Source organism: Branchiostoma floridae, chromosome 1, assembly GCF_000003815.2.
Source record: "Branchiostoma floridae strain S238N-H82 chromosome 1, Bfl_VNyyK, whole genome shotgun sequence".
Taxonomy (NCBI): Eukaryota; Metazoa; Chordata; class Leptocardii; order Amphioxiformes; family Branchiostomatidae; genus Branchiostoma; species Branchiostoma floridae.
In genome coordinates this window covers 25,470,822-25,493,182 of record NC_049979.1, presented here as the reverse complement: position 1 = coordinate 25,493,182, position 22,361 = coordinate 25,470,822, and the positions used below count along the sequence as shown (strand labels likewise).

Here is a 22,361-nt window from a genome sequence, read left to right as displayed (position 1 = left end):
CGAATCATGTTGAAGGCCTTTTAACTTTCACCTTATTTTCCCTACTAAGTCACAGAAACACCAAATCAATTTGAAATGGCCTTTTGCCATCAAGAATTTGAAAAGTTTTGGGAATGCAACTGATGTCCAGTAAGCTTCATCATAGAATTATTACTTGATGAAACGTCATCTGTCTAATAACTGTGTTAGTTTGGCTATATTAGGGTTTATACTAAGAAGTGACTGTGACGACAAAGTAGAAAAAAAAATTGTACTAGTACTGGGATTGGCACAAATGGGTAAACAAAAAATTCTGAAGAAAGTTGTCACACAAGACAAAACATGGTTGATCTGTAAGGCCGAGTCTTATCTAACATTTTCTACACGCACTCAGACTTAGTAACTTTACACATCATCAACTTTTGTCCTTGAGTCATATATCTCCATCTAACAAGTAAAGATTTCTATTCTGTTTAATTTCTTATGACTATGTTCAATCTCCACTGTTACCACCAATCCCCTCTTGTGCTTCAAAACTGAAATATCTTCTATAAAAGAAGGTCCCAGGCTAAGATTTCTATTCATTGGTGGGCCATTTTCATTAACACTCTTAAAATTACATGTACTTTAAGTTGACGATTCTGAAGGACATGCTTGGTAAAGTTATTAGTCGTTTTCATATGACACCACCAGGCAGAATGGCTATAAACCATTGCTCCCCCACTCTCTCCAAGTTTTTAATATCATCGTTACAAATCTTCAACTGCAAATCTCAGTTATTTCTCTAATCACGGTGGACCAATTTTGACACGCTTAAGACAGGTTGAATTATAGTAGAAGAAAGTTATAAAGAGGACAATCAGTTACTTCTGCAAGACTATACAGTTATATACATGCATTCTTTATTCAATTCCTAAAAGTATGTAGAAACATTTGTAACACTTCTAGACACCACCAACAGAGCTTTAACAGTGTCTCTTAATTTGCCAATTGCTAATTACAACTGTGCCTCTTGCATTTCCCCCAAAATGACAGATGCTTACAAATATCAATTAGCATTTTTTTCCTAATAATAAATGGAAAATTACGTCCTCAGAGAATATACATCTTGAGAGTTTGGAGTTTAAGTGCACGTTCTATGTGGACAATCATAAATGCCTTTGGTGCCTTTTTACGAACTCATGGTTTACAATGTATTAGCAAACCTCTGATGACACCCACCTGTGGCGCATGTTTATGGACTAACAACTAATTGGTACAGAGTTTGTAAACAGCATGTGTCTAAACAGAGGTGCTGTCATGTTCTGTCTACACTCTTGTATATTATTTCCGTTTCCTGACAGTTCACAACCCTGGGACGATAATGATGTACAGGTATGGCACAGGCGATAACTTAAGACATAATTCAGGTCCTCTGGGCTTTTTCTTCCTTGTTTTTGGTGGAATAAGTTCCTTCGAAGAAAGTACAAAGGTCACAAACTGAAACCCCTATGGGGACACATGGATATGATAAGCAAGGAAAGACACAGCCCTCTATTCATACAAATATTCTAAATGTCTATTAATTTGACAGGAGAACATACATGTTATCATCCTCCGTAATAATGACCAGGGACTTCATATGCACACCGACAGTGTGTCCAATTCCACAGCCCCCTACAGACTTCGTCCCTCATGCAAGGTTGCTCTGATTACAGCCCACCATATCTCACATATAACGGTTGCCTTTCCAAACTCAACCTCAATTGGAATGGCCCCAAATCTCATCGGAAATAGATTCCATTGAGATCAAACGCATCAACAACAAAAACTTGCTCTCTCATTTCTGTACAAGTTTTGATATGGTGACACGACACTGCGGGACAATTCTGCAGCAAGCATTAGGGATGGTCGGGAATCCCGTGCGCTGCGGAGAGCATTCCCCCTTATCACATTTTCCAGTAAATGGCAGTCACAGTGAATTTGTGAAGGGACTCTCATTTTTCTGCAGGCAGCCTATTTGTTGTTACCGAATCTTTGCAGGAAGATTAGCGATATTAAGTAGATTCGTTGGGGATGTGCCAATGGAAGCACTTGTGAGATGGTGCAATCTCTGCCACATCTCACAGTGGCGACATGCCTGGAGGGATGGATCATCTCTTGCAATATTTGAGTATCGATAAAACATCAACATTGCAATCTCACATCTCCTGCGCAGCATTCGGAATCCCAAGCTGTCTACAGTGCACACAATCATTCACAGGTTGGACAAGTGTACAATGTAAAAATGTCCACATGCCTGTACATACAGTGTGGGTAGCCTATAAATGTATGCAATCTCCATTCACTATGCAGGGCTATTTCATCACAGCCTGGCTGATCTACTTCCTAAATATCACTTCAGAGGGTCAGTGGCTATCATTTAATCCTCATAACCAATTCCTGGGAACCCGAGGGGCACTTAACATCCACTGCCCTTGCCCTCTTATCGATTTAATTTCTGCGATAACAAAACAAATATGCCTATACAAATTGAATTCACCTCCAACGTCTCACACTAACACCGCCTCCTCCGCAAAGTGGCGGCTCTTTGCGCCGAAGCCAAGTCCCGACACGATGTCGTCCTGGCGCGGTGCACGTTAAACAGTTCAAAATTCCCTCCAATTGCTAATGCCATCTGTAGCACTTGACAGGTGGGATCCATCATGTCCGACTAATGTGATGTCCATCGATAACTGGTGCTTTCCTCCTTATGCTAAGTCGATGCAGTCAGCTGATGCGAGGCTCGACGCAGCAGACTCGGGGCCCAGTTCTCAGGATCGGTGGTGGTGGCGCGGGGGCGATCTTGAGCGGGAGCGCGTCCTAGACCGCCTTGGAAAAAAACGACAATATTGGCTTAGCTAACTTTGCCGCTGACCAGGTAACTTTTCTCCATCAAAGCTCTCTATGCCACTACTCGTACGCTCTCTAGGTCGTAAAAGCGTGTAATGGGTCATGTGTATCTGATATGGATGTGCACTTACGATGACATGAAATAGTTTACTTAAGCCGTTATATCTGCAGGAAAAGCCTACTCCAGCCAATGGGAGGGGCAGACGCCTTTGAACCTAGACCTTAAAGCAGATGTGGAGGGAAAATGGACGGGGAGCAGCACAAATATATTTCAGCCTTTGTCGGGAGTGGGGCAGCAGTGTGACATGCGCATATGGATTCTGGATTTCCGCTGGAGCGGCTGAGTGGGGGTGACATTATGTCCTGCAGCCTGTGGCCTACTGCCAAAACGACCTCAACCATCCAGCCATGTGATTGGCCAGGTCTGATTTCTCGCCGATAGAAAAATTGTCATTACTCAAACCACCTGTCCAAATATTTCAATGAGTGCTGAGGACAGTCATCCCAACTCAGTAACATCCCAGGCAGCAGGAAAATGTTCCCACAAAACCACCTGGGAGATTAAGCTCATCAGTTTTCCCTTCATTTTTCCACAGATGAAATTCCATCAACTTGCCCCGAGATTACCCAGGACGGTCCAAATTGGCGGGGAGAGGACTCAATATTGGAAAAGCCCACTGCTGTCCTTATCTGATTTCTGTGACGAATTCCCTGTCTTGACCCGAAGGTGTATGGGTTGTTTGCATACAAATCCCCGGCATGCTTCAATTAACTATTAATGAATAAAAAATTTGGAAGGATGTGTCAGGCAGGCCACATGGTTGAGCTGCGGTCACTGCCATCTGTGCATTAGTTCTGCTAGGACACTAGCTGAATATTCAAGTTTTAGTGCATTGGAGCGTTCCCACCACCAGGATACACCAGCACTAATTATCTGCATGCTTAACTCCAGCGTAACAAGTTCTCAATTTTATGCAGCAGTAAATAACAATATGTACGTGTGTACCTCCTTCGTGGGGATGATCGTTCACGCTCGCGCCTCCTGCCTGCAAAATAAGGACGAGGCAGGTAAACATCAAATTATACATGCATGTCCATCTCACAGATAGCACTCATCAGAAAATCTCCATATCAACAAGGAGAAAATTGCTTTTTCATGCCTGATGGATGAAGATCATTTGGAACCTCTGATGACCATGGACATGAAAGATGTATGGGTGGCTGGCTACTTTAAATAGCCACCTTGCATATCTGCACTGTAAACAAAAGCTTAATGGCATTATTGACAATATAACAACTGTAACCAAATATATCCATGTGGGGCCCACACAGATAAATGTTGCATGCCTCTGTTGTTAGAGTTTGTCTCACAGTTGGTTTTTACTCCAGATTTCAAGTTAAGAGCGCTAACCTTTAGGCGACCGTGATCGGGAGCGACTGCGAGAATGTCGTGACTCCTCCGCACGTTCACGCTCTCTGCGCTCTCGTTCTCTGGAGAACAAATAAACAGGAAACTGGTACTGTCACCTTATCGACTTGCTTTCAGAAATCGTTAACAAAATTTCAGCAGAGTTACATTCATCATAAAAGGACGTGCAAATTACACTTAATGAATTTTCTATAATTACAGATGTTGGCTTGTTTTTTTGGATGCAATGCATGAGCGAATGTGAACTTCATGTAAGTAATGTTAAGCTTTTGCTCTGATCGTATTACTTATTTATGGTGTGTGTGGCAGTGAGATTGTAGCGGCCGTGACAATGCAGTTTGGGACTCGCTCTATCAACCGACACCTTCCCTGGGGACATGCTGCACTGCCATTTCACAAACAAGCACTACTGCAGGCAGCACATAGATCCTGTTAAACCATGAATGTGCCAACCTTCGACGCATCTTGCGGGCCATGTCTCGCAGCTCCTCCTCACGTTCCTGGGAGCAATTAAATGGAAGGGGAAGACAGAATATTAAGACTGCATTAATGTGTCAAAGAGCACAGAGGAGTATCCATATCTCAGACAGATATAGTTGCAAAAGTGGTGGAAGCTGCCACTGTCAGGGCTCTAAAGTAGGGCCGTATTACCGCTAATACTGCGGAGTTGATGCAAATGGGTTAGGGTCAGTCCAAATGGTTGCGTCTTTTCTGCAATCAGTCCGGGATTTTTGCAAAATGCATTAAGTGTGACTTTCCAGCTTTGACCGTGAAATGAAATTCAAAACCAAGAATCCAGTCTGCAGGGTTAGATTTGTGCACAGGAGTTTCAGCACCAAGGAGAGGGACTCTCCTGAGGTTCTGAGCAGCACAGGCACATATGCACATGGCAACCTGACATGGGTCTTCCTCATTGGTCAGTACGCACTGAACTCTACATCAGAGCAATCATACCCAAATTGGAAGCGTCCCAATTTCATACTAGGAACATCAACAGGTCTCCACTACTACAACATAATTACACGTACATACATATTCAATGAACCACTTCATGGCTTCTCCCACCGACCCTCTTGTTGCCACCTCAACATTTCAGATGCAAGGACGCAAACATTACCTCCTTTGCATTCATGCTTGCCAATTGATGGATTCTGCACGAGCAAATATAAACCCAACCTTCCAATGTTGACCTTACAGTGGATCCGTCCAAACTACTCTTCCCCTTAAGTAGGGTGATAAATCTTCGACTTTACTTTGGGACAGTTTGGATTCGTGAGAATCTTCTGGCACTGCTGATTGGACGGCACTGAGTTCAATCTTAGCAGGGCTTGCCGTTTTATGCGCGGCAAGGGGAGATGTACAAACTGGATGACTCCCAATTTATTGGGCGCTCGACGAGCTACACTTTATAATTCTCCCCTCCAGCTCAAAAGTATATTTTAGTGTGGTGCTCAGAATTGCCCTTATGTCAAGGTGGCAAATCCACTGCCAAGTTCACTCTCAATGGCAACTCCTTTTTGTGTCACAACAACAACTCTCAGCTGTTTGCCTGGAGTCGTTATGTCACATCTGCATCTTTCAAACTGGCTGCAAACCTGTTTTACTTGCTTTACAGAAATGATCTTTTAGATTTTACCATGTGGGGGCTGGGACAAGAACTGATAAGCTTGTCAATACTGCTTTGAAATTCAAGCACTACTTAGACTATATTTGCTTAGCTTACTAACTATGCATGGCAATGAGGTTGTACCCATGTTCATTCAGACGAAGGCGCTATCTATTTTCGTCAACTTCTTGCCACACAAATGAAATTTTAAGTGATGGTAAGGCGGCTGGCTTGGACGGGCGCCAAAACCTGCAGGAGAGCTGGCAATGCTGGAGTTCCTACATGATTCCAACATTTCAGAAATGGAAATTATATTTGTCTGCAGACAGCTTGGTGTAATTTTAGCTTGCAGAATGCAGAAAAGGTCTATCAAACTTTATCCTCATCTGAACCACAGTTTAACTTTTAAAGGGTGTGGTGCGATGTTTGTGGTGTTTTCTAATTCCTGCCCCCAGCGCTAGGAGTATTCCCCACATATGGCAGACGTAGCAATTTCGATCAATACATATTGACTACCTTGTATCTTATTCATAGCTGACTAATCACCGGTACAATTAAACCTGTCTCTTCAAACAATACAGATTACATTCATGATGTGGGGGTCTCATTATGAAAGCAACAATTAAGTGAATCATGAAGGTGTGCATGGGCTGCAAAATTCCTGTGGTAGCTGTAAATGATAATACAGAACAAATCCCAATTGGGCAAATTCAGTTTGTATACACACAAATATATGGGGCGTATACTTGCTCATGATCATAGTTATAACATGATTGTTGCAGTGAGAGTGATTGCTCTGTGGGACTCCTACAGAATTTCAAACCTTAATGTCTGATACAATTCATATAATACGTGAATATGTTTGCACGTTTGTTTTCTTCTTCAAATTGTATATTTTGAGATCCCGCTGCTCACCAGGCGCTCTTGCTCCTTCTCCTCCTCTTTCTTGGCAGCAGCTTTCTTGTCGGCCTTGTCTGGGGGACACACAAAATGAGAAAAATACAATTAACATGCATAAAGTCATCTGGACTGTGCCAGTGAGATGAAGGGATATTGGGTAGCGCTATCTGCTTGTCACCCCAGGCTACAAATACATTTAGTTGTAACCAGGGGCAGAAGACCAGCTCGCTCTGCCGAGACTACTGTCTGTTCCTTCTAGCCATCTGTCTTTGTTACCAAGGCAACGGGAGCTGCAAGTGCGCTCGCACAGATGAAAAATCTCCCAGCATGGGGTGACAGCAATTAAGCACACTGGAGATGAAATATTTGCCGCACTTCTCCATCTGACGTGCTATCCTCAGGATGGACAATTTGCATTCTGCTGTTGAACTTGGCAATCTCCCCACAGAGGGAAAAGGTACCTTGAAATTGTCTGCATGGAAAATCTACCAGCTATCCCTAAGGGACTGTAATGAGGCATCTCTGTGACAACATACCTGCATAATGCTAAAGGGTCCTAAATATCAACCGAGCCCCAGCTCCCTAAACAACCCAGCGGATTCCCCTCAACCCCAAACTCATCAACAATTTGCAGCTAATTCTGGAGGCAGTTTCGGCTTTATCGTGCCCAGTTAAGGCAGAGTAAGTGATGCATTTCATTCTCTGGTCTTCCCACAAACTCTGGCACACGCCCCATTAGGGTAGATGTGCTGTATTATGGAACAGGCAAGGCGAGGTAAATAAGAAACATCAATATCAAATCAGAGTCCAAAACAGATCAATATTGCAGCACATTATGTGCAAGGTCAACAATGCCCGGGTTGACAGATGTGGGACGGGTCCATACTTCACACAAACTTCTGCATTTTGATGGGGCATCTTAATTCGAAACCCACCGAGGGATGCACCTTGATGACCTACAACATGAATCAAGCTATCTTTTGCCAATTAGATAGGGGCTACGCAAATATTAGGTATTTTCTCCTAAAATATCAGCGGACCTCCAAGCCACATTTCAATCAGCCCTGCTAATCCTGCGCAAGCCAGGCACACTCCAGCCATAAATCAAAAATAACTGTCACTTTAGCCAGGCCAACTCTGACACCCATAAACAGCTAACTTCATGTATGTACAGTTATGGGCTTGGACAGAAATAAGTTATTAAAGATAGCCACCTCTACAAAAAGAATCCCTCACATTGGCCTTTGGTTACCAAAACTTTTCTGCCCACTGTTACTTCCCATTTGTTAAGAAATCCATTACAGTTTTATACACAGTCATTTAAAAAAAAGAAAAGAAATGAGAAAAGATAGCCTGTTAGCATTTCAAAAGTTTCAAAATCTTTGATGTATAAAAGCGACTTTTTGTGCTGGTCCCTCTGCACACCTGGTCTAGACATGTCAACTTGAAAAATTGTAATCCTGCCAAACATAATCTACTGGTACATGTATGTCACAAAAATCTGGATATGCAAGAGCTACTCGTTATGCATGGAGTAGGTCTGGTCTCACAGTAAATCAAGTTCAACCTTAATACCCAGGTAGAGATACGCATCTCATTTTTGCGAGGGGTGTAATTAAATCGGCAGTATTTGGGGCAGCTGTCCGTGGTGCCAATTAGAGGCTGCGGCCTGCAACAGAGGTCCTCGTGACCCTTGACCTGTTACTTACATTGTTTGTTCAACATCTGCTGCATCCTCCTTTTCAGTCTCTCCTGGGGGGTCATCTTGGCCTGTGGTTAGAGCAGAGTAGTTAGAGATGCCCTTGTACATCAACAAATCATGAAATAACAGACAATTAACATCCAAACAATTCCCTGTATCACTCTCTTACCCTGCACCATGTAAAAGTGTACAGTATACAGTCATGTAGCATATCAAACAGCCTTGGAGTCAAGTGTTTCATCAGCTTTTTTATATTATTTTTAAGACTTCTAGAAAAAAATTTAAGAATTTATATATTTTTATACATTTTTATCCAGCATCACTAAATAAAAATCCCTAAGGCATTTACACTTCAGATATCCAGGTGCTCAAGACATCATTGAAAAGACTTAAACCCTGGGTACCATTCGGGTAGTATTCCACTCCCACTATATAGTCGCTTCTCTGCAATTCCATCTGGGAACTTCGACATCTTTAACGCCTGGAATATTCTATTCTCGTTCAGATTTTAGACGCGGGTGCTTATTGGTCCCTACTGTCTGATCCCGCTTACGTGGCTAACACAAGCTCCAGTCACAAGAAACTTAACCGATCGCTGTGTTCAAGGTGTTGGAAGGTATGTTCGAACGAGCGCTCTAGAACTCATCCCTTAATTCACTCATTAACTGAAGTCACCACGAAAAGATTTGAATATACAGTTCTCCAGATGGATAGCAGAAGCAAACATAGGAGCTTACTACTACCTGACTACGCTTTGGGCATAAGGTGGGATTTTGAGTTAATGTTACTCCAGACTCCTTTTCTTTAACCTCTTACAAGTCTGTCTGTCTCCAGTTGATACATTGAAAGGTAAGAAGGTGCACAAAAATTCCATAATTTATGGAAAAATTGATAATTTTTGGTAGGATCCCAAATATTCCATTTCTTTTGCCTGCTGTAGTAATACATTGAAGGGCTAGTAGGAGTCACATGACACATGAAATATACAACAGTGCCTCGGGTAATGCCACTTGTTTCATCTTGCTCATCCTCTAAAGATGCGGGTAAATATCCTTTGAATCCGCTAAAGCATATCAAAGGTCTGTATTGTATTTTCTGAGGAAGTAAAAAGATGTGAAATAGATATCAAACTGAAAGGTAAAGATATGCGGGGGTTAAAAAAGATATGGTGAATTTGTGTGAAGTACATGTATTCACCAAAGGGACCATGGCAAGAAACTACGGCTTATGGTATGTTATACTACTAGATATTGGCTGGTACTAAGTACATATAATTTTTAATGAGTAACTGTAAATGCATTTAAGTTCACGGGGGATTTAATTTTGCTGTAGTGAGAAAAAAGGACTGTTCGCTGTGGTTTTCAGTCCGCGGTAACACCATGCACTGTAGTCTCTTACTGCCATGGAAAAATGTTCGCAGTGAAGTGGTCACCGCAAAAACCGCAGACATTAAACCACGGCGAAATTTTCTGCATTTACAGTACATCACGTTGAACTGTATTGTCACAATACGTATCAATTATGAAAAGCGACAAGCAAAAACTTCAGATCCACAAAAAGTTTGACTAAGTCAGTGGGTATGACAGTGTTCTAAATGAGATGACGGACCGCCATTAACAAGCCAAATCATGACAGCTGCTTTCTGGAGTGGTTTTAACGGCTTGACGGATGCATTTCTCAAAAGGGAGAATGTAGGGTCGGCAGCCATCATGGAATGATCTATGCTGGGTCATCCCAAACAAACAGGGGAGCAGTGAACATACATCTCTGCGACTACAAAGAGTGCGACAAGGATCAATTCAATATCAGACCTTGCTGTTCCCTCCCTGTATAATTAATTGAATAGATATGGCACTTTTACAACCTGGAGGAAGCAGTCCCCCCCACCCCGTCTCATGTCTGATTGCACATTACAGTATCAATTTCAATTAGAACCTCTTTGTTTTGCTTGGTAGACACCAGAGTTTTGAGTTATGACCAGCAGGGGTTGTTGCCCGAGGCTAGACTCTACAAAACAAAGCCTGGCTCCAGCCTGATCTGCATAGATGAATAATTCTGGTGAGTCCAGGCTTATTGGACTAGTAAAGTAATGTCACATCGAAGAAAAATAGCAGAGCAAAAGGTGAGGTTCTATCCCATCTACCATGAAGCCCCATAAGGGTATCATTTCCAACCTTGGCATCCAAGCCAACCAAGGGGAAACCCCAGAAAATTAAAGACCCCTCTTGTGTCGGATTATGTGCCATTCAGGCGGTTTTCATTTCCTAATGCTGTGGTATTAGCTTTCCTGAGTTGCCAGCGAGGGCCAGATCTCCCACCTTTGCGGTTGGTGGCTTAAGCACCTTTCTCTGACAGGACTTATTACCAAAACCCTTAGTGCAGGTGGGGACACAGGTGTCAGATGGAAGCAATGCAGCCCAACGCAGTGATCTGATATCCCCGGTCCTGCACATGTAAGATACTGTTTCACCCACTGGCTACCATTCCCCAGGGGCATGCCAAACTTTTATCTACACCGGGCAGAGCAGATCCCATCTACGCAAAGTACCCAGGTGTCACTGCCTGGATTGTACAAGATAAAAAAAATCCAAGGACACACTCACCCATGCATTCTTACCCCTTGAACCATTCTAATGCTGTTTACAACGCTTGTGAAATACTGGCACATCTGCTTGGAGCCATCAAGCATGAAATACATGTATGTCTGCTTAAAAAAAAGACTGCCACACACACAAATTTATGGCATCCATGCCACATCTGTGATATCGTTATTATTCACCAATTAAGGACTGGTAATTAGCAGATGCCCTTCCCGCACTAGGGTCAACTGCTTTGACTGCCACTCCAAAACAGGAACGGTAGATAGAATTTACATGTACTTGTGCACACGAGACTGCTTGCATATGGGAGGTACATAGGGGAAAGGAGAATTAATACACTTAATTCCTAATAGTATAGCATCCACTTTCTTACTTCTCTTGTGAATTAGATTAACATCTTTGTGTTTCAGGGAAAAGTTGGTCCCTCCTTCACACAAGCCCTAAATTTGCACAGTCGTCCATTGGCAATTGGAAACCTTTCTGTACATCACTCTAGGTGGCACAGACAGGGAACTGGCAAAAAGGGGGATTCATAAAACGGTCATTAGGGCCAAATTACAAACACATTCTGAATCAAGTATGGCTGGTTTGTCTGCCGAATATCAACTTCTTAAAGGTGAGTAGTAAATGTTCTTGGGGGAGCGAATCAAAATAGCGGCACAGGTCAGCAGGTAGCATTCACATTTTGAAAATGGCACGTTAGCGACAGAATTGGTAATGTAGATTCCGCCACCTTATGGAGGTCTGGCACGTTGTGCATATTTATAGGTGTGCTCATCCCGCCTGACTTGGGTAATTTACAGTGCCAAGTTCAAGCCGGCGAGGACGCACATGAAATGACAATGAGCTAAGAAGTTACAGTTCACAGTTGATGTGAGCAATAAGCAAGAAAATGTCAATGATTCTTACTGACTTTCAGGGCCTCTGTTGCTTTACCGGCTTGTGGGGTGTCGGGCCTACAGAGACAGAAAGAGACATAGCAGAAAAAATGAGACTCAAATTATTCCATGAGCCAGCAGCCATATGTAGATGTCAGTCACAGTAGTGGTGATTTACAATCTTAGGTGGGAAATGCAAACAGATAAAAGCAGAGAGATACTAACGGCAGCTATTTCCTATTACTCACATAGTAGGTTTTGCCTCAAGCTCCCTTTTTTCACTGTTGCTCTTTGCGCGATCGTGGCTTCGACTTCGTGTTTGCGATTTTCTATGTACTGGAGAATTAGTCCGGCTCCTACGATGCCCACGATCCCTTGATGCAGACCGAGATCTTGACCTGCGACGGCCATAAGACGTTGACGTCCTTTTGTCTCGAGATCGCGACCTGCTCTTAGACCTGCGCCGGTACATCCGAGACACATCTTTGTACCGCCCCCCTCGTTCGTGTGACCTTTCTCGGGTGCCTCTTCGCCTGTGTCGGTCTCTAGATCCCGATCGCGAATACCTACTCTGGTCTCTGGAGCCCCGTCTCTGCCTTGGGCGGTGTCTGTCGTAGGAGTGAGATCTGGAGTGAGATCTGGATCTTGACCTGGATGATGACCTGGATGATGAGCTTGATGAGCTTTTCGATCTGGAGCTGCTACTCCGCCGTCTGTGTTTCTTGTCAGAACTGCCGGGGGAAATAAACACAGAATTATTGTAAGCTTTTAGACACTTCAGCCACTCAAAATAAATCCACAACAACAATAGGTTGGCTGTACAATAACATGGCAGTTTTCTTTCCAGACAAGATTGTTGTCTATCCTCACCTCGCAGAAGCAAAAGCATAACTGAAGTTCATGGTTCTTCCATCACAAACACCTACCTCTTACCTCCAGGTAATGATGACTTCTATCTTGCGCAGGGACTGAAAATTGCCCTCCCTTCCCACTGTTCATTTAAAGTCTGGACTAAAACGTTCTAATGTCCACAACCTGAATTTCCCCCTTGCCGGCATTAAACCTGAGAGCGTTACTCTGTTTGAAGTCCAGCAAATGGCAGAGTATCTGAAAGGCGAAGGACTGATGCACCGACCGGGACTGAGCTCGAGATTGATCAGTACGAGAGGAGGATCCGTGCTGGGGAGGGTGGGCCGACGGCAGGTGAGGTCCGATGGATGCTTGCTGGGTACGGGACGGGCTCTCCTCGCCACCGAAGCTGGTGATGAATGTGACCTGACCCTCATTCACCGGGGAGCGGGAACGCGACCGGGAGCTGGATTCCGATGACTCTCTGTTGAGCAGGGTACAACAAAAACTGGTGAACCAATCGTGTTTCCACTTCACAACACATGGAATAGAATTCCTCAACACACATCATGATAGCTTGGTTTGCTGACATTTGTACAGGAAGTGGATAACAAAAATCCCCCCCCCCACACACACACACAAAATGACTGTAGACTACTCCAGTGCATTATGCTATATCTTATTCTAATCAAAGCAAAGATTGACATAAAAGCATTCACTTAGAATGACAATTCTACCTGTGGTAAACATCAGTATTACAAGTTTTAAAAATGCGACTGGTTTCGCACACCTTCTGTAAGGCTGATACGTTGGGCTGTCTCGTCGGGCGTAACTGTGTGACAGAAAGAAATATGGTGAGTTGGGCAATCAGACGTCCTACTGTGGGATGGACTGTGCAAATTGTCCACTTATGGAAATAGTCCCGAAGGCAAATGTCGGCTGATTTTGTCAGTGCTAAGCTTTAAGACAGCAGTTATCAGTATGCAGTTCTGTTTGACCGCCCTGTATATCAAAGATGAACCAAGGAATGCTCCGCATTATACACTACGACAGTGCTAATGTGGGGTCTCCGTGTGAAGGGCGATCCCTGTAATGCCCCTCCAATCTGCTAAGATGAGTAAATCCTTGAAGCGGGTCACTTGCCCGCTAACCATACTCCGTGACTTGCCACCAGTCGACGTTGCCTCTCAAGTATGCTCCCGTTACATACCGCTATCCAAACGATGATGTAAGCAATGTGTTATCTCTCGCAGGCCTACTTGAATTTTTCAGTTGGTTTCGCCGAAAATGGGGTGGTGTTAACTTGAAGAGTTGGCGGTGCCGTTAATGGGCATTTGTATGTGGGATTCTGTAGGGTCGGTGACTCCGATTCCCCCGAGAGTGATACCCCTCTGTGGAGCTAACCCATGGTGCAAAACATGCCATCAATAGATATCAACTTAATCATGCAATACAGTTTAGTAGGGGTAATGGTTGTCACAAAAATACATAATGGATGGCTGCCAAAAGATAGCATACCACAGCTAATAAAAAAAACACGAGGTGCTATCCTCTCTTTACCACCTTTGTACACCCTAGTTCTTTGACGTCGCATGACGTTACAGTTCATTTATAAAAAAAACACTTTGATAGACAATGATGACAAAGATATTAACCAGCAGTAGACTGTGTGATGTACATGTAACAGATACATCCTGTTTTGGGTGAGGACATGTTACAATGTAAGTCTGCTTTTTACAGTTCACTTATTTCAACATGTAGCTAAACATTGCAAACTCATTACAAAATTAACTGGCAAGTTGAACATTTTGGTTAAACATAATACGGATACTTAACTTAACTTAGAAAATGAATGCCAGGTTTTTACATCTTTTCCACTCCATACGCCTGCCTGACAATTGTAAGATTGATTCTGAAAAAGGATGTACCAGTAGAAATGACATGGTCTGATTTGGCTCAGGTAAATCCCCGTCCTTGTTATTTCTACCAAACTCCCATCCTGGCTCATTACGTGGCCATTACCGCTGTCCATGGGGACCTCTGACTTCCCCACTCCACACTGTCACTGTGCCTTGAGAGGACTAGAATCAAAATACCACGCCAAGATGGGCTATACCTTGGAGGACTTATCTTGCGACCCCGCAACCTCTTCTCTCGGAAGGCCCGTCTCTCACGCCTGGACTTGCGCCCCTGTGGCACACAGAGATTGTTAGAGAGCAGATTAATGCTACCACATTGGAGAGGCAGGTGCAAGGTTAAGAGACATTTCCATAATCCCTAACACCAAATCCTTCGGGAAGAAAGATATTGCTTCTTGAGTTGCATGCGTTGTGACATTCACAATGACATTGGCAGGCGCGATTGCAGAGATTGCCTTTTTCATGAACTGCGGGCTGACATAGGGGTGGGGGGAGGCACATGTGCCAAATTGCCGAATCAGCCAGCCTGAAAGAAATCTCATCTGACATTGGTAAAGGTTCTGATTGTGGAGGCCAAGGTGGTCAAGGTGATGATGCAAAAGATCACACTTGGTGTTTCAGTGTGAGGCACTACACTACCAGGTCAGAATATTGCAGTAGCCCTGCTGTCCTACATCTGCACCAATTGCTATGGATGTCAGCCGGGGGGTCAGTAGTGCGAGCAGGTGACTGTGGTGCAGATAGTGGCAGCAGGTTATTACAGGACGTGTCATGTGGCGAGCGTACGGCCACTAATCATTCGCTCCCCGCCGTGTCTGCCATGTCGCCGCGGCAGGTAACCCGCACCATCTGAGATCGTGCTCGACCCTGCTGGTGTTCCTGAACCGAGCCAGGGCGATTATTTCTCCTTCTGTTCAACTCGAAACCCAGTCGAGTCCCACGCGGCGCGATCCTAAGTGCCTAATATGACGGGCACGCTGTCCCATCCACATAGATGCATCAGCACATGCACCTCCTTACGCTGACATCGCGAGCACTGCTTGGTCGAAGGGGAGGATAATGGTACCACTCTGTAACCTTTCGAGGAATAAGGGTCATCCATGAGAATATTTCATGTGGTCATTAATAACTCTGACACTGAAGGGGGCATATGCCACACTGTGAACTGTTGCGCAAATACTGGCCCTTTGGTGTCCATAATGAGCCTCTTATTCCTCTAATCTGAAATCTCTGTGGCCCCACAACTCAACTATCTCCACACAGCCATACGGTTCCTGCACAAAATGAGTGACCCGGTGGGCCAATCTTTCCAGGGTTAACTGCGTGACATAAAAAATTATCAGATTTCAAAAGGCCGCAGTGGGCAGCATTGAGGTGCATTTTATGTACAGTCGCCGCAACATAACTCAATACAGTGATCCATAAGAGGTCATGTGTACGTAGTCATCGAATTTACCCTTGAGTGTACCGATAACTTCGGATGTTAAGTTTGCCGCGACCTCTCCTGGCAGCGATCCAATGCCCGTTTTTCCTTTCGCGAAGCTTTTGGCAGGCGCGGCACGTGCACCACGTCGAAGCGTAGGCCAATAAAGCAATCCTGGAGGATAGACTGGTGTGCACCCGTTGTCACCTTTCACCTTTGGTGCACAGATAAATTTCAATGTTAAGTTTGGTTTGACCTAGATAGCCAGGGGGACTCTTATTCAAGAAGCACTTTCGCTATGCCACGTGCACTTTAAATCGTCCATGCCACGAAAGGCAATCACATCTGCGCTTTGGGCCACAAACCAATTGCTAAAAGTTCTTTATGGCTTAATGCGAGGCTGGACATGCTTCTCTCCACGGGTGACACAAAAGTCCATCCCATCCAATTAAAACCATACAAGTCTATCAAACTTCAGGGCGCATGGCTGAGTCGCCAAACAATTTGCAGATGGCTAGAGGGCCGAAAAGTGCACAAGCAGTCAACCTATAAAGCTCCTCTAAAGCAAAGTGCTATTACGGCTGGTCAATCTTTGGCAAACAACAGACTTCTGTACTATAAGGGCAGCGGGGCAGTCTTCATTTTCATTGAAGAGACTCCAGATGTCCCCGCGTGGTTCACATGGCAGCAGCCTGGCGTCAGATAGATATTAGAAGCGCGACTTCCTGCTCTGGGGGTAGCCTGATTAAATCTATGCCTTTACTTAGGTCTGTTCATAATATTTCTTTGCTCTCTAAGGTGAGGAGGGTCTTTTATAGCCGGGGGGCCCGTGGGACCCTATGTCAGCGAGGTTATCACAGGCAGGGCAATGTTTCCCCAAATTATATTTCCTAACCAGAAAGCACGACATTGCCCTGGCAAAGTTGATTGCTGACCGGCTTCCTTCCTGATTTCCCTGCACCAAATTGAATTAATCAAATATCAAGCCAGGCTAGTTTCCACACATAAAGAAAGAGGAGAGTAGGACATCTGTTCACAATAAACTTCAGCCGAAGGTCACTTCTCTAATTCTTTTTTTTTTAGATAGAGCATCCTTCTACAATTTTTTTTCTAATTCTGTTCTGTCAAAGCCTTATAGACACTAAATATACCTCAATTATGAGTAAAGACACTAGTTACATTTATGGCCAAAATAACTTAATATATTGGAATGAAAGTGTAAATGTCTGAGTTGGACTGATTCTCAGTGGCAGCTATAATACAGTCCATCTTGTAGTGTAGCCGAACATTAAAGGCTGTAGATTTGTCATGATGTATGCTGTCACAGCACATCCTTGATACACCAGATACCCTAGGTAATCCAGTATTTCCTGGTTGTGCTTGTACATGCCATGTCCATGGTGCTGCTTTGTGTACTGTTGTGTGGGTGGAAAGCCCCCATTTCTCATATATTGGGCTTATCTAGCATCAAGGCCCTGCTTTTTAATCAAAGCTTCTGAAGTCCCATGGGACAAGACATTTCACAGTCATGGAGGGGGAGCCAAGGGATGTTTGAGTTTGTTGTGTTTCTCAAGGATTTTGATAAATCATGCACGATTATACATATTTCTGCTCAACTCGATAATAAGCACACCTGCTAGTTCTCAACCTGTGATGACAAAATAACATAGCCAATGCTTGAAACTCCATACAATAACTTTACTTCCCAATGGCAGACCCCTTGCTCTTCCCTGAAAGGCCAAAATTACAATCTTAGCATCCTTCAAAATCTGGAGACGACAACACTCCGGGCTTACTAGAAGCGACGTCCACAAATCTCCTAACCTTATCAGCGAACATATCAACCGCCCAATATTTACATGGCAGTACAGGTGATTCTGCAGTGCTCCAGCTGTTGGGATTGGATGGGAGGATACGACATCATTCAGACTCTAACAAACTTTGGGTGAAGATGTGGACCGTACGTCTTTCCCTAAAGATTCTATCAAGTTTAAGGGTGACCTTATCGCTCAGCACTTAAGTACATCAAGAAGCATGCTGCCGTCTGGGGGTATTGCTTCACAACAAACAGCCTTTCACTTCACCTTTCCCACCCCCCAGGTGGACTACTTTGTGCCGCCTCTGGCATTTTATGGCTACGTGAGTGCTCATCACCCAACTAAGGAAATTGGATGTCATTACATCTGTAGAAATAAACACCACGGGCCGGCCATAAACAAACTTTCCCCAGCTCATAACCACAGAGGAAGACGTCATTTGGAGACGTTGGATACCTGTAAACCGAACACTGAGGTCACCAAACGGGGAGGCAATTACGCCAGAATATAGTCCGTGGTCAAAGTAGAGCTGATGGCTTGTAGATAAGAATTGGCGACTCATGTTTCAATGTCATGCATCAAGTGGCAGGTTTCACGTAGAGTTATCAGTTCGGCGGTATGAAAGAAGACCCCACAAGGCCCGATGAGATAGGAAAAGAGCCTCCGTCACACAACCCTTTCTCTACGTTCACCAGGAATAAATCTATCTCAAGGTTGAATGGCTTGATATCCCAACCTTTCTCTGCACAAGTGGCATAGTCTTGAAGGATTGGTGTCTTATGGTCCTATTTGGGTGGCAGACAGCCAATTCCTTTTCTGGGTGATGAATTCTGACCTTCTTAGAGCTGATACATACTTATCATCAACTTCAGTATATTAAGCTCTGGCAGGGCAAGGAATTGAAAACTTTTCTTAGGTGTTTGATGTCACTTCAAGAAGTTTGAATTGCTGGGTATAGGCTGAATGATTTAGCTCTCTTCTGACTGGCCTTTCATGGATTGTATTGAACTGAATGCAGAGGAAAAAGGAAGTGACTCGCTGTTGCTGAAAGTGTCATTACCAGTGAACGTATTCACATTCTTTACATTTTGTTAACTTATTGGCCCTACCTAATTTTTTAAAATTACAAGTCTTCTCACTGATGAACAGTTTTGTCACATGTCATATAAATGATAAATCATCAAACTTGGCGAAACAGTATGAGGCCAGTTGGATAATTTGGATAACCAGGACAAGGAGATTCTAAGAGGACATACCCTGCCAAGCTGACAGAACAAAGTAGTTTAGAAAGGTTTGCACTGCAGTGTGGCTTTTTAAAATGACTTTTTTTTTTTGTGGAACATTTTGTATTGCCAACAGGTGTGATTCATTTTTCAGACCATGATTTGTCATGTACTAGAAATCAGAAATTCTTTTGCCAAATATGTCTCATTCATGTATTACTAAAGAGTACAATGTACCTACAAATAGGGGTGGGTACCGGTACAGAAAATTCAGGTCCAGGTCCAGTTCAGGTTCAAAGGATTAGGTCCAGGTCCGGACCTGAACCTGGACCTGATTCAGTATGACTCATACCAATGGTCCATTTCACTACATAGAAATCTGTATGGTGGAGTATTAGACTTACACTGGCATTTTAAAATTCTACAACACTAACTGCACCTGTACGATTGGCTGTAAAACTTGGTAGAAATTACTATAAACTCTACTCTACTTCACTCTTGTTAATTTCTTCCACCTGCAAGCGCCAAAACGTGTGAATCGCTGATAAAATAATCTGTTAATTTTCTAATCGGTCCAACATCCGGTCCACCTAATTTTTTCAGGTCCGGTCCAGTAAGAAAAAACGGTTTTGCACCGGTACGCTGTACCGATACCCAGCCCTACCTACAAATGTACCCCAGTAGCAAACACTGCATGAACGTGTTTGTAGCGGTTATCCATCCCAACTAATCTCAAGTAATGTTGTCCACGAACAAACAAACACACACACATACACAGCCTACTGCGATACCATAGGAAAATGGCAGGTAAACAATTTTGGAACTTAACCTTCAAGTCCACACCTTCTCAAGTAATGCTGTTAACATACATGTACACACAGACCCACACAGAAAAGGGAAAAAAAATTACCCCAACACAGCAATGCAAGGATATTTCCACAACCTGATTGATATGTTTACATGATCTGTTTACTTGACCTACTTTTGTACAGCCATTTGTTTTCATGACCTACAATAACATGCCTCTAGCTAGTGTCCCCAAAATTAGGTCTTACCCTGAAATGAGGATTTGTAAACTTTTATCATTGCTTATGCATATAAGAACCTGATCAACATAATTAGCATTTCATTATATAAATCATCACTCAAGGTATCTACTTGTACATACGAAATATCATGACAATCCGTGTACCCTTTCCTGAGTTATTATGTTTCAAAGATTATAACAAAATCAGCCCCTGCAGTTCAAAACAAGCTATTAGGGGGCCCAAACCTACACCAATAATCCTTGCCCCCATACCTATCAACCATTGATTAAAAAAATCATGAACCTGGCATTTGCAGAACATTTGACCTCCAACGTCAAAGCTCCGCTGCAAAACCACAACTTGCCGCTAGGAGGCCCATTGTTGAACTTGACCTTCCTTTTTGCCCTACCCATCCACCAAATATCATGGAAATCCATCCACAAAATCTCGAGTTTTGTTCTTTACAGACAAACGCACTTACGTACAAAGCTCGCTGAAGACCCGTAGGAAAACTTTTGACCTTCCTGTCCACAGCTGCTACACATCTATAAAATATCGTTAACATACAGTCACAGCTTCTTGAGTTATATTGTACACAAACAGACACAAGTACAAAACCTGCTGCGGAACCGTAGGCAATCACCATTTTCAAACATGACCTACCTTTCCACAACTGCTACATACCTACCAAATATCACCAAGATCCATCCACAACTTCTCGAGTTATACAATGTGTATGTTGACCTACATACAGACCCAACAAGCCCTTGCTCAACTGTTTGCATAGCCTTTAGCCATCAGTTCAGGCCATAATCAACATGAAAAGGAGTCTCCTTTATCTATTGTGTCTTTTACATATCAGAGAAAATTGAGGAATGTCAATATTCAAAACGTACAGCAAAATATACCATGAAGTCATATGTATTTGGAATACGACATGTTGTTTGCTTCATTCCAAACCATCCCGCGCATCGGGCGACAGCTATTCTTATGATCCGTTAGACGTCAACTCCAGGTTAGACGTACGGCCTCTTAACGGGGGGTCTGAGGCGCTCTCGGCCTCGTGAACGGAAACCCGTCGCCTGACACTGTCTGGGTGCCGGCTTCCCAGTTGCAAATTGCTTTCTCCCGCTATGCTGAACCCACGCTGAACTCTCTTTTTCGACTTGTTTACCAATAAATATCTTTCATTTCCCCGTATTTTCTTTTTTCTGTTTCTGCTGAGCTTGTTTCCCAAGCATCATCAAACTGGAGCAGCGAGGGAACTCGCTGATTGATATGGCTGTTGAACAACGACAGGACAAAACCAAAATGGAGTCTATATGTGAACTACCTACACTGAATGACCTTTTGCTTTCTTTCACAAACCCCTTGTCTCGCTGAATGTATAAAGTCTTAGCCCTGGGGGTCTAATCAGCCTAGACAATTGTCTCAACACGTATTCTTACCACGTAATGTATTCATGACTTTTTATCAGTGTCGCCAAGTGTTACACAACATTTTAAACGCCATGCTCCAGCACACAATCATCCAAACTTCTATATGTGGCGGTATCTGGCACCCGGTGCTGCATGTCTGCTAAACAGCAGGGCACAACAGTGAGGCGTAACTTTCCTCTTTACGCTACGAGAAGTCTGTGGGGATTCCAACAAACTTGTCACAAACAATAATGCTTGATGCCTAATAAGTAATATTGGTGAATAGACTTGCCATGTACTACCTTCACCAGGTCATAACGGATAACTTACCAGTAAAGGACCTGTTCTCCATTTTCAAAGGCTGGTAGCGTAACGGGGCTTTTCACTGATCACATTTCATGACATAACATAGTGCAGATTACTACTCTAGCTTATCAATAAGTGTGATTGGTTCCAATATACATGTACATGCTTGATTATGTCAAAGAATCAAGCAAAGAAACAAACTTCTGCCTACGAATGACCTCTTTCCATTTGACAAAATGGATCAGAATTGTTCACTTACACGTTCTGTTTTACAGTAAACTACTGTAAAGGCAACTTCAGAAACATTTACTTGTTATTCCTTTTTTGTATCAAATCACACTTAAAAGGACTATCTCAATTTGGTGATTCAGGTCAGATCTGTCATGTATATAATTATGCACCGTTATATAGAA

General features: G+C 43.4%; 1 protein-coding gene across 3 annotated transcripts in view; it reads right to left on the bottom strand.

Annotated features, from left to right (window-relative positions):
* Positions 1–859: 859 nt before the first annotated feature.
* The window catches only part of LOC118430299 (CLK4-associating serine/arginine rich protein-like), a 52,079-nt gene continuing 30,577 nt past the window's right edge, over positions 860–22,361 (bottom strand). For 2 of the 3 annotated variants that reach the window (XM_035841055.1, XM_035841045.1), the window contains exons 10-20: positions 14,931–15,004; positions 13,605–13,646; positions 13,101–13,298; positions 12,214–12,696; positions 12,001–12,043; positions 8,495–8,555; positions 6,801–6,859; positions 4,733–4,779; positions 4,262–4,341; positions 3,857–3,896; positions 860–2,829 (exon numbers count right to left, since the gene is read on the bottom strand). In XM_035841055.1, the coding sequence (XP_035696948.1) occupies positions 2,772–2,829; positions 3,857–3,896; positions 4,262–4,341; positions 4,733–4,779; positions 6,801–6,859; positions 8,495–8,555; positions 12,001–12,043; positions 12,214–12,696; positions 13,101–13,298; positions 13,605–13,646; positions 14,931–15,004 (1,185 nt within the window). In that variant the 3' untranslated portion in view covers positions 860–2,771. Of the gene's footprint in view, positions 2,830–3,856; positions 3,897–4,261; positions 4,342–4,732; positions 4,780–6,800; positions 6,860–8,494; positions 8,556–11,996; positions 12,044–12,213; positions 12,697–13,100; positions 13,299–13,604; positions 13,647–14,930; positions 15,005–22,361 lie in introns of those variants that run through there. The other variant, XR_004832839.1, reaches the window with a different exon arrangement.